General features: G+C 41.3%; 1 protein-coding gene across 2 annotated transcripts in view; it reads right to left on the bottom strand.

The window, feature by feature from the left end:
• Window positions 1-26: 26 nt before the first annotated feature.
• Window positions 27-12500, bottom strand: part of LOC138973327 (uncharacterized) — a 20480-nt gene continuing 8006 nt past the window's right edge. The window contains exons 8-11 of one of the 2 annotated variants that reach the window (XM_070346055.1): window positions 12161-12220; window positions 11650-11870; window positions 10600-10744; window positions 27-4892 (exon numbers count right to left, since the gene is read on the bottom strand). In XM_070346055.1, the coding sequence (XP_070202156.1) occupies window positions 4709-4892; window positions 10600-10744; window positions 11650-11870; window positions 12161-12220 (610 nt within the window). In that variant the 3' untranslated portion in view covers window positions 27-4708. Of the gene's footprint in view, window positions 4893-10599; window positions 10748-11649; window positions 11871-12160; window positions 12221-12500 lie in introns of both variants that reach the window. The other variant, XM_070346054.1, reaches the window with a different exon arrangement.

The raw sequence follows: 12500 nt of genomic DNA, 5'->3' as shown, positions 1-12500 counted from the left end.
ACGTTTTCTAAACTAAACACAAGAAACATATTTTATATTTTATTATAACATATCTCGATACATACAACCAATCTAGATCAAGTTAGAAATAAATGTAAAGGGGAATAGAACAAAAAGGCACACAATAGCTTTTTCCAAAGGAACATGTTCATGCGGATGTTTTTTTTCTTCTGTATAATTATGGCAGTATTTTAACTATCATATATAAGCAGCAATAAAAAATATATATATATATAATACTATCAATAATTGCACAGTAAGGCGATCAATGTACACTATGGACATTTTTCAGTTATAATCTGGCAGTATTTGAAAAAAATCTGAATATAAATACAAGCAACTCTTACAAAATGTATTAAGCTCAAGGACTGGGTGGCCGAGTGGTAACGCACTTGCGCTCGGAAGCGAGGGGTTGCGAGTTCGACCCTGGGTCAGGGCGTTAGCAATTTTCTCCCCTCCTTTCCTAACCTAGGTGGTGGGTTCAAGTGCTAGTCTTTCGGATGAGACGAAAAACCGAGGTCCCTTCGTGTACACTACATTGGGGTGTGCACGTTAAAGATCCCACGATTGACAAAAGGGTCTTTCCTGGCAAAATTGTATAGGCATAGATAAAAATGTCCACCAAAATACCCGTGTGACTTGGAAAAATAGGCCGTGAAAAGTAGGATATGCGCCGAAATGGCTGCGATCTGCTGGCCGATGTAAATGCGTGATGTATTGTGTAAAAACAATTCCATCTCACACGGCATGAATAAATCCCTGCGCCTTGAATATGTGCGCGATATAAATTGCATAAAATAAAAAAAATAAAAAAAAATCCCTGCGCTTACAACTGTACCCACGGAATACGCGCGATATAAGCCTCATATTGATTGATTAATGCAACACTAACATGTCTTGATAATACTAGTGTTTGCAAGCGTTTATCAGTCAACGTTTGTTCAATTCTAAAGACAACACGACAGCACTAAAACAACACTGATTGTTCATGTAACAGGAGAATTCGCGCCTAAACCAAGTAATATATCAAGCAATCAATGAGGCTTATATCGCGCATATTCTGTGGGTACAGTTCTAGGCGCTCTGCAGTGATGCCGTGTGAGATGAAATTTTATACGGCCAGTAATTGCAGCCATTTCGGCGCATATTTACCTTTCACGGCCTATTATTCCAAGTCACACGGGTATAGGTAGACAATTATTAACTGTGCCTAAGCAATTTTGCCAGGAAAGACCCTTTTGTCAATCGTGGGATCTTTAACGTGCACACCCAATGTAGTGTACACGGGGGGAGTTCGGACACCGAAGAAAGTCTGCACACAAAGTTGACTCTGAAATAAATTTCCGCCGAACCTGGGATCGAACTCACGCTGACAGCGGCCAACTGAATACAAATCCAGCGCGCTACCAACTGAGCTATATCCCCGCCCCGTATATATAGTACACTAACTTACACTTAAAAGACAATGGCTAAGACATCGGCCTCGTAATCGGAAGGTCGTGAGTTCAAATCCCGGATGCAGACGCCTGGTGGGTTAAAGGTGGAGATGTTTCCAGTCTCCCAGGTCAACCTATTTGCAGACTTGCTAAAATGCCTTATCCCCCTTTGTGTGTACACGCAATCACAAGACCAAGTGCGCACGGAAAATATGCTGTAATCCATGTCCGAGTTTGGTAAGTTATTGAAACATGAACATACCCAGCGTGCTTCCCCCAAAAGCGGCGTATGGCTGCCTGAATGGCGGGGTAAAAACGGCCATACACGTAAAAATCCACTCGTGAAAAAACATGAGTGAACGTGGGAGTTTTAGAAGAAGACTTAAAGGCAATTCTGTCTCGCTTTCTCCATCATGTTCACCAGCACACATCATACCAGGCGTTAAAAATCCATCTCACACGGCATTAAGTCTCAGGAAACATGAATACACGCATGCAGGAAAAAAAAAATATGGGTAGCGCCGTATGTATGGCAGCTCGCTTTCCCCGGGGAGAAAGCAGCCCGAATTTCCATGAGGGTAACCTCACTGGACTGTAAATCTTATCCAATCCAATCCAATCCAATCCAAAATGGGATTTTAAGAATCTTGTCATTCGGACAAAAACTTAAAACTAAAAGCATACTTGCTTCATTAATGCTTCAAAATTGACACTTTTGCTTACACTGATATAGGTGACATCTCGGCTGTCAATGCGCGCAATACATTCAGCAACAACAAACGCATCTTTTTTGTACAGAACATGTACTGTGTTCTGCTAATTTTTCTTTCATTTCCAAATGTCACATAAAGAAATGAGAAATTTGATGTTGCCACAAATTACACACAATACCTTTGACAATGCAGAACATATTTTTGCACAAAATATGAAGACACATGCATGTCATTACTCAGCTTCCCTTCAAAGCAGAAATTTGGAATAATATATTTCACTAGGCATGACAGGCGAGAAATTGGGAAATGAACGAAAAATTAGCATAACACAGTACATCTTCATATCCTAATTGGGTATTCAACCAGTTTTCATCCACACAGATTGGCTGTAAAATATACACAATATCTTTGTTTAAAGCAGATCACTTAACCCAATACTATCAAGAACAGATCATGTCACAACCCATTTACGCTTTGAAGTAGATATGCATAAGACTTTCACAAAGGTCTTCCGCATGTGATCACTGGTTAGACATTGGAAAAAATATAAATAAAATAAAAATGGACACGCGATTTACATATCATAAACCACAAAGCAAAAATATTTCACAACACAGTTACAAGCCTTAGTGATGACACAACCTGTAGTATCAGTATGTAGGTTTCTTTCATTTCCAGCAAGTGTATGGTAATTATTCTTCATCGATTACATATAACGCTTATTGTCAAGTGTATTGGTTAGAACTGCCGGATGTAATCCATATACGCCGAACGTCATACGGGGGTAACATGCTAAGAGAGGGGTAACAGGTTTATAAAACTAATGTCACGCCATGAATTAAACATTCCTTTGCTATTGATAACTCACTTTTGACCGGCGCATTGACCGAGTGAATAAGACATCGGCCTCCTTTGCGAAAGGTCGTGGGTTCGAATCCCGGCCGCGCCTGGTGGGTTTAGGGTGGATATTTTTCCAATCGCCCAGGTCAGGCTTATGTGCAGAACTGCTAGTGCCTTATCTCCCTTCGTGCTCAAGGAAAATATCCTGCCATCCATGTCAGAGTTCGGTGGGTTATAGAAACACAACAATACCCAGCATGCTTCCCCCGAAAGCGGCGTATAGCTGTCTGAATGGCGGGGTAAAAACGGTCATACATGTAAAATCCTACTCGTGCAAAACAAATTAGGGAACGTAGGAGTTTCAGCCCATGAACGATATTATTAAGTTCTTTCCACGAGAAAGGAAAAATATTACGAGTTATAACTACACAATATCAACACATAATATCATCTTCTGTTAACATGATATGAAGACAGTTAACAAAAATAACAACAACACAACATCTATATCACAGCATTTAATACACACACTCCCTAAAGTGTGCATCCATATTGAACCGACATTGCCTTTGCTTTGAAAGCTAGTACATACTATTTATGATTAGTCATTCGGAGCTGTAGAACCACCGTGTGTCAGTGTTAAAGCAAAACAGATCACGTTTCCTAAAACAATATTAATCTTGTTACGCCCACCATCACCATCACACCAAATCCGTGTACTTTTAGACTTGTTCGGTCCATGTGATATACGCTAGCGTTAGCGTAAGTTCATACTCTGGCTGTTCACGATTAATTTGAATACAATCCTGATAAACCTAAACGTTGTCTTTATATAACCGTATCACAATGAAGTTCAATACAACCCAGACAAAACCAAACAAGTTTTCTTTGTGTATAACTGTGTCACGAACAACTCTCATATTATTTTGAATAAACAAACAAACATGTTTTTCTTCCACATTCCTCAACTTTGCAAAACAAATCCCCAAATCAATCGCCTGGGTGTTATCTGTGCAAATTGTTTTGGTTTAAGCGTGTGTTTTTTTAAATTAATTTCTTGTATACACGCTATAAACAGTAACAACATTAAGAACGTTAACAAGCAGACTGCTTATGGACACGTTTTCATTAATTTATTTCGTTAAATACCTCCAGTGGCGTTTTACGAATGTAATTCATCGAACAATGTTAACTCCTCGAAACAAGCAGTCAGGGTGTTGAAGTTGGGGATGTATCCAAGTGGAGATATGGTGTTATCCCACCTACACGCCGTGTCAGATCTGAAGTGAGGAGTCGAATCGTGCCCCTTCGGAAACATATCACACTTGTCTTTTTTTTTTTGTTTTTTTCGTTCATGGGCTGAAACTCCCACGGCTTTTACGTGTATGACCGTTTTTACCCCGCCATTTAGGCAGCCATACGCCGCTTTCGGAGGAAGCATGCTGGGTATTTTCGTGTTTCTATAACCCACCGAACTCTGACATGGATTACAGGATCTTTTTCGTGCGCACTTGGTCTTGTGCTTGCGTGTACACACGGGGGGTGTTCGGACACCGAGGAGAGTCTGCACACAAAGTTGACTCTGAGAAAATAAATCTCTCGCCGAACGTGGGGACGAACTCACGCTGACAGCGGCCAACTGGATACAAATCCAGCGCGCTACCGACTGAGCTACATCCCCGCCCATTACACTTGTCTAATATTGCCGACATGACAGTATCAACCGTCAAGGTTTGCGAACGCAGCAGTCGCAACGGCTCCACCTCTCTTCAAGCGTTCCAGTACTTGGTCTTTACGTTCTGTTGGTGTCATCTTGTCCGTGTCTTCCTTCTCGGCATCGTCCTCGTCCTCGCCCTCATTTTCGTACGAACCATTCGGATTCGATGTTACCAGTGGTTGTGGGCTGAAAAAATACAATTGTTAAAGGCACAGTGCAGCTCACAGCCTTCGTTTTGCGTTTTTGTTGCAGCTGAGTGCATTTACAGTTCAAAAATCCTCATATGGTGGTAACACAAACCCAAAACTACCCAACGACGACATCTGTGAAGCTCGACAGTTTCTTGTTCACGCGAGTGCATAAATTAACCTAGTTATTACGTGGTGTTTGGTCGGAGTTCGATTCAACTGAGTGATTCCGGCCTCCATTTTGTTTTACACAAACTCATGATGATGTCTGGCATAGTTTTCACGTGTCTTTTTGTGCATGATGTGGTGATCTACCTGATCTAAATTTAGATCCAAAAATAGGTCAAGACCAGCTGGGTCCGAGTACGAAATTAATTCGTAAAAAAATCGCAGTTCTTGACTCTTTGGGTGCAAGTCAATGAAACTTGGTAGTTCTTCTAACGGATAGCTGCCTGAGGTATGACTATAAAAACCCCAGAGGCTCCGTGCACCTGGATTTGACAAGTTCAGTACCTTTAAACATAAGAAAGGGATAGGTATGAAGTGCAAATAAATGCGTGGAGTGGAGGTTTTATATATAAAACGAAGCTCTTTTTGCTGAAGAAAATGACAAATGTACACAAAATTAAGAGAAAAAAAAAGAGAGAGAGAGAGAGAGAGAGAGAGAGAGAGAGAGAGAGAGAGAGAGAGAGAGAGAGAGAGAGAGAGAGGGGGGTGACAGAGAGAGTCAGAGACAGAGAGAGAAAGAGAGTGACAAAGACAAAGAGATATATATATAGAGAGGTAGAGAGAGAAAGAGAGAGAGAGGGAAACAGAGACAGAGAGTCAGAAACACAGAGAGAGAGAGATAGAGAGAGAGAGGGAGACAGAGACAGAGAGTCAGAGACAGAGAGAGAGAGAGAGAGAGGGAGATACTCCGTCACGGCGGAGGGCTGACCGTGCACCCAAAAGCGGACTCAACCAAATGGGTATTTTTTGAAAGCTTGGGGCCTGCCGAACATAAAAATCGATGTTAACAAGAAATATTCAAGGGCGCACTTTCTCTTTTCAGTCAAAATTCAACTATACCCTGAAGAGTGATGCACGAGCATTTCAGACGCTTGCCTCTGAAAAAAGAAGTTCTTAGCTAAATTACGAACTCAAACTGGTACGTTTTACATATAAATGTGTTAGTTGGTATCTTTTGATTATCACAAAACAATTTGCGACTGCTTTGGCCGAGGATGCTGGTGACAGTATCATTATTATGAACCCTACCCTAAATCCAGGAAAGACGTCGTCCAAAATGTAGGTAAGTTTTGATTAAAAATAAATTCACACAAGACTAGTATTGTTGTTTGGCTTCAATGGATATATTTTCGTCAAGTATGATGTCTTTACATAATATCTGTAAAATATGAATGGATTTGAACCATATACTATGTCACTATGACCTTCCAATCTTCCTAACCCCCAGCCCAGTAAAGCGTGCGAGACGTTTCCTGAAAAAATGTCGCTTTGTGGTGCGAGTTCAGTGTGACATGATTAGTTTCCAGAACCCCATTTCTGACTTTCAAAGTTTATCTACATACATTTAGCAATGCACGAGCAAAATATGACAACTTAATGGTGCCTTTTGGTTTAATGCTATGGTAAAATTGCTAGTGATAGTGTTTACAGCTTGAAACAAAACTTAACAGATGGGAGTAGTCTTCCTCAATCTGGTTCAGAGCATAATGTATTTCTATTTTCAGAGGTAGCATTATTTCTGATAAGAGCTAGAGCCAATATAATGATGCTGAATATTTGAAAAATGAACTTTCTGACTCATCTGAGTAGCAAGAGAGCCTTCGTGATCGTCAGCGTAAGGCTGGCTGTCTTCAAGGCAATTCCTAGATGAACAACTTAACACTGCGTTCGATTATTCGCCCGTTTCTTAAGCTAGAGCTTTGAGACTTTACACGCGTCTAGGGCTACATGTACGCTTTACAATACGTAAAATATAGTTGACTCTCGCGTTATTTAAAGGTCACAACAAGGTCATTACCAGGCAAAAACGAGGGAAAACCGACGGAAAGTACCATTTTCTGCAACTGTTTGCAAGAAAAAGATTTCAAATTCAATTGTTTCCTGGGATTAACGCATCTCTAGACATGACAATCATCCGATTATCAGACATCAATTGTGGAGGCCACGACAAGGTCATTACCAGGGGGCCCGGTAGCTCAGTTGGTAGAGCACTGGACTTGTGATCGAAAGGTCGCAGGTTCGAATTCGGGCCGGGACGGACACGGGTCAACTTTATGTGCAGACCCAGAGACGGAAGCCATGTCCCACCCCCGTGTCATCACAATGGCACGTAAAAGACCTTGGTCATTCTGCCATAAGTGCAGGTGGCTGAATACACCTAAACACGCAGACACCTGGGTAGCGCGACTCCGTTGCTGCTAGCTTTCCACTGGGAGAAAGCGACCCGAATTTCCCAGCGATGGGACAATAAAGTAATGAAAAAATGAAAAAATGAAAATGATGAAAAAAAACGAGGGAAACCCGAGGGAAATACCATTTTCTGCAACTTGTGTGTAAGTAAAAGCTTTCAAACTCCATCTTCTTCTGGTATTGGCGCATCTCTAGGCATGACAATCATCTGATTAACAGTCCTCAATTTTCAAGGTCACAACAAGGTCATTACCAGATAGAACCGAGAGAAAACCGAGGGAAAATACCATTTTCTATAACTTTTTTGTAAGTAAGAGCTTATAAACTCCATCTTCTTCTGGGATTAGCGCTGATTTCAATGACCCTGAAGTCTTTGGAAAGTTTTCTTGACCCATGCCTACTTTGAAGGTCATGACAAGGTCAAATTTACACGTTTTCTATTTGGGAATATCTTTTACGGTCAAATAAAATACTTTCTGGACGTCAGCTATTTTCGAAGCTAAAGCTTAATTACAACTTTACACACGTCTTGGGATTTATGAGACATAACGCAAATATTGTTGACTCTCGTAATATTTAAAGGTCACACAACAAGGTCATCACCAGGTAAAACCGAAGAAAAACCGAGGGAAAGTACCATTTTCTGCAACTGTTTGTAAGAATGAACTTTCAAATTCAATTGTTTCCTGGGATTAGCGCATCTCTAGACATGACAATCATCTGATTAACAGTCATGAATTGTGGAGGTCATGACAAGGTCATTACCGGGGAAAACCGAGGGAAAATACAATTTTCTGCAACTTGTGTGTAAGTAAATGCTTTCAAACTCCATCTTCTTCTGGTATTGGCGCATCTCTAGACATGACAATCATCTGATTAACAGTCCTCAATTTTCAAGGTCACAACAAGGTCATTACCAGATAAAACCGATGGAAAAACCGAGGGAAAATACCACTTTCTGCAACTTTTTTGTAAGTAAGAGCTTATAAACTCCATCTTCTTCTAGGATTAGCGCTGATTTCAATGACCCTGAAGTCTTTGGAAAGTTTTCTTGACCCATGCAATGTTTGAAGGTCATGACAAGGATGGGATTTTACACACGTCTAGGGCATTATAAGACATGAAACAAATATTGTTGACTCTCGTAATATTTAAAGGTCACACAACAAGGTCATTACTGGGTAAAACGACGGAAAATATATCAACTTTATGACTCGTCTGAGTGCCAGGACAGCCGGTGTGATCCTCAGAGTCAGGCTTGCAGACCGCAAGCCTATCGGTAGATGAACACCTTAACATTGACTTTTTCTTCTCTCTCCCCTTCTCTTCTACCCCTATTACATCCAGCCCCGCCCACCCCCCTAGAGCCCCTGTGGGCGAAGGAAGATGTCATGAATCTGCCTCAACAGCTTTAGCTTAGAAAATAGCCGAACACAAATAGAAAACGTGTAAACTTGACCTTGTCATGACCTTCAAACTAGGCATGGGCCAAGAAAACTTTCCTCGGACTTCAGGGTCATTGAAATCAGCACTAATCCCAGAAGAAGATGGAGTTTATAAGCTCTTACTTACAAAAAAGTTATGGAAAATGGTATTTTTTCTCGGTTTTCTCTCGGTTCTATCTGGTAATGACCTGGTTGTGACCTTGAAAATTGAGGACTGTTAAACAGATGATTGTCATGCCTAGAGATGCGCCAATACCAGAAGAAGATGGAGTTTGAAAGCTTTTACTTTCACACAAGTTGCAGAAAATGGTATTTTCCCTCGGTTTTCCCTCGTTTTTGCCTGGTAATGACCTTGTCGTGACCTCCACAATTGATGTCTGATAATCGGATGATTGTCATGTCTAGAGATGCGTTAATCCCCCCAAAATAATTGAATTTGAAAGCTTTTTCTAACAAACAGTTGCAGAAAATGGTACTTTCCGTCGGTTTTCCCTCGTTTTTGCCTGGTAATGACCTTGTTGTGACCTTTAAATAACGCGAGAGTCAACTATATTGTATGTATTGTAAAGCGTTCATGTAGCTCTAGACGCGTGTAAAGTTTCAAAGCTCTAGCTTAAGAAACGGGCGAATAATCGAACGCAGTGTTAAGTTGTTCATCTAGGAATTGCCTTGAAGACAGCCAGCCTTACGCTGACGATCACGAATTCTCTTCTGCTACTCAGATGAGTCACAAAGTTCATTTTTCAAATATTCAGCATCATTCATATTGGCTCTAGCTCTTATCAGAAATAATGCTACCTCTGAAAATAGAAATACATTATGCTCTGAACCAGATTGAGGAAGACTATTCCCATCTGTTATGTTTTGTTTCAAGCTGTAAACACTATCACTAGCAATTTTACCATAGCATTAAACCAAAAGGCACCATTAAGTTGTCATATTTTGCTCGTGCATTGCTAAATGTATGTAGATAAACTTTGAAAGTCAGAAATGGGGTTCTGGAAACTAATCATGTCACACTGAACTCGCACCACAAAGCGACATTTTTTCAGGAAACGTCTCGCACGCTTTACTGGGCTGGGGGTTAGGAAGATTGGAAGGCCATAGTGACATAGTATATGGTTCAAATCCATTCATATTTTACAGATATAATGTAAAGACATCATACTTGACGAAAATATATCCATTGAAGCCAAACAACAATACTAGTCTTGTGTGAATTTATTTTTAATCAAAACTTACCTACATTTTGGACGACGTCTTTCCTGGATTTAGGGTAGGGTTCATAATAATGATACTGTCACCAGCATCCTCGGCCAAAGCAGTCGCAAATTGTTTTGTGATAATCAAAAGATACCAACTAACACATTTATATGTAAAACGTACCAGTTTGAGTTCGTAATTTGGCTGAGAACTTCTTTTTTCAGAGGCAAGCGTCTGAAATGCTCGTGCATCACTCTTCAGGGTATAGTTGAATTTTGACTGAAAAGAGAAAGTGCGCCCTTGAATATTTCTTGTTAACATCGATTTTTATGTTCGGCAGGCCCCAAGCTTTCAAAAAATACCCATTTGGTTGAGTCCGCTTTTGGGTGCACGGCCAGCACTCCGCCGTGACGGAGTAAGACAGAAACAGAGTCAGAGACAGAGAGAGAGAAAGAGAGAGAACACTAAGACACAAATTAAAACGAACTACTTCAAACCATCAATAAAACTGCATAAAATGTGACACAGGTCCGTCTTCCCTGCGTAATTCTCGGTTTTAGCACTTAGGAGAGGAAAGGAGCTAACTTTCCGCTCGCTTTGCAAGATAACAAATCAGATCAAAGAAAAAAAGTGACCTACTCGCTGTGTGCATATCCAGGAGTGGAAGTGTAGCACGTGGTGCTTGGTACCTCACTTGGAGTGACGTGTGTGATGTCCCCATCAGTCTGTCTTCCCTCTGCGTGTGCGAAGCGTGCACTATCCGTGACTTCCCTTTTGTCAGAGGCTGCTGTTGATGGAATCAGAGGCAAGAACTTTCACATTTAAACCCGTTCATGAGTCGACCGTGTGCAAGGTCAAGTAAGGTAAGGTCAGGTGTGGTGAGGTATACCATCGTCAATAGGAATCGTCAAGGCAAGTAAAGTATGGTTGCGTACAAGGTAAGGTCATGTGAAGTGCGGTAGGACTCTGTAGTGTGGGGGAAAGTACTGTAGGGCCAGGTACATTCAGATGAGGGCAGAGCAGGTCAAGTGAGGTAATAATGTGACCCTCCACCACGGAATGAGTCGCGTGTCATCTTTACATGATTTTTACATTTTCTAAAAGAGTTGTTTATGCTCTATCCTGTGGCGAAAACCGTTTTAGAAAAGAGCGAACACTTTGCTAGTTATAAGCCTGTGACTAAGGTGACCCTCACACTGATACCTGACATCCCCGGAGTGCTGAACCGCACGAGGTGACATCCGACTCATTCCGTGGTGGAGGGTCACATATTAGGTCAGCTAAGGTGAGATCAGGTAGGTAAAGATAAAAACAGTTCGGATCAGGTAAGGTCTGGTAAGGTCAGGTCAGGTCAGGTCAGGTCAGGTAAGGTAAGGCCTGGTAAGGTCAGGTAAGGTAAGGCCTGGTAAGGTAACATAACATGATTGTGTATATTTCTATGGAGTTTTCCCCAATGAACAATGTGGGCTCCTTTCTGCGTCAGAAACGTACGATAAACCAGCTAACATACAGTCTGGCTCTACCCATTGTTTTCCCGAATGCGTGTGTTGTGCGCGTGTGTATCATAACATTCGCATCTGTCTTCTATACTCTTATGTGACAGTTTTAACGAAACAATTCAAATCAAATACAAAGCATAAACTACTGATATACTCAAATGCCCTATTGCACAAATAGCAATACCCTTACCCTCCGAAGTCTCTGCAGGATGCTTGGGCATTGCTAAGCCCTCCTCTTCAGATCGGTTTGACAGGTATTCACCGTCTTTCGCGAAACTCTTCTGTTCAGATTCGTTTTCTTCCATGTGATGATTGGCTTTGCCCTCAACGTTTATAAGAGGGTCGCTTTCTTCCTCCTGAGTGTCTATAATCGTATCGCTTTGGTTCAACGAGGACGATGAGCTTCCCGTGCTGAAAATATACAGTATGATATATAAATATATTGTACACATATACGTCTGGTTATAGGTGTGTGTGTGTGTGTGTGTGTGTGTGTGTGTGTGTGTGTGTTGGTACACACCATGTTAATTGCTTTATGATTACTATGGCTGACAATGTCACAACTCACCCACATCCACAAACACACACACACACACACACTAACACACACACACACACACACACACACACACACACACACACACACACACACACACACACACACACACACACACACACACACACTCTGACAACATGTTTACCTGTCACAATCGGTTACTCCTCCTTTCTCAGTATCCTTGCTTGTTGCTCCATTTCTGCGTCTGTCAAGATAATGCGTTCCCAGTTACGTCTTTGTCTACACTTTCTGCTAACGTTTCTTTGATTATTGCTCTTAAAACACTCATTGTGTTCAATTGAGGCATTGTTTTAAATGAAATGTTACAAACAAAGTACGTAGCACTACCTTTGAAACGTGTATGCAAGAGTTGTGGTGAGGAGAGAGCAAATATGATAATTTAAGCTTCTTCTTTCTTCAGCGTTCCAGAATTTGTTTTGGTTACGTGTGAGCTCGTTTGCCCATTTGGGTTCCCCACACTATAC

This window comes from Littorina saxatilis, linkage group LG8 (genome assembly GCF_037325665.1).
Source record: "Littorina saxatilis isolate snail1 linkage group LG8, US_GU_Lsax_2.0, whole genome shotgun sequence".
NCBI lineage: Eukaryota > Metazoa > Mollusca > Gastropoda > Littorinimorpha > Littorinidae > Littorina > Littorina saxatilis.
Note: the sequence above shows the minus strand (reverse complement) of the source record. Positions and strands in the feature narration are given on the sequence as shown.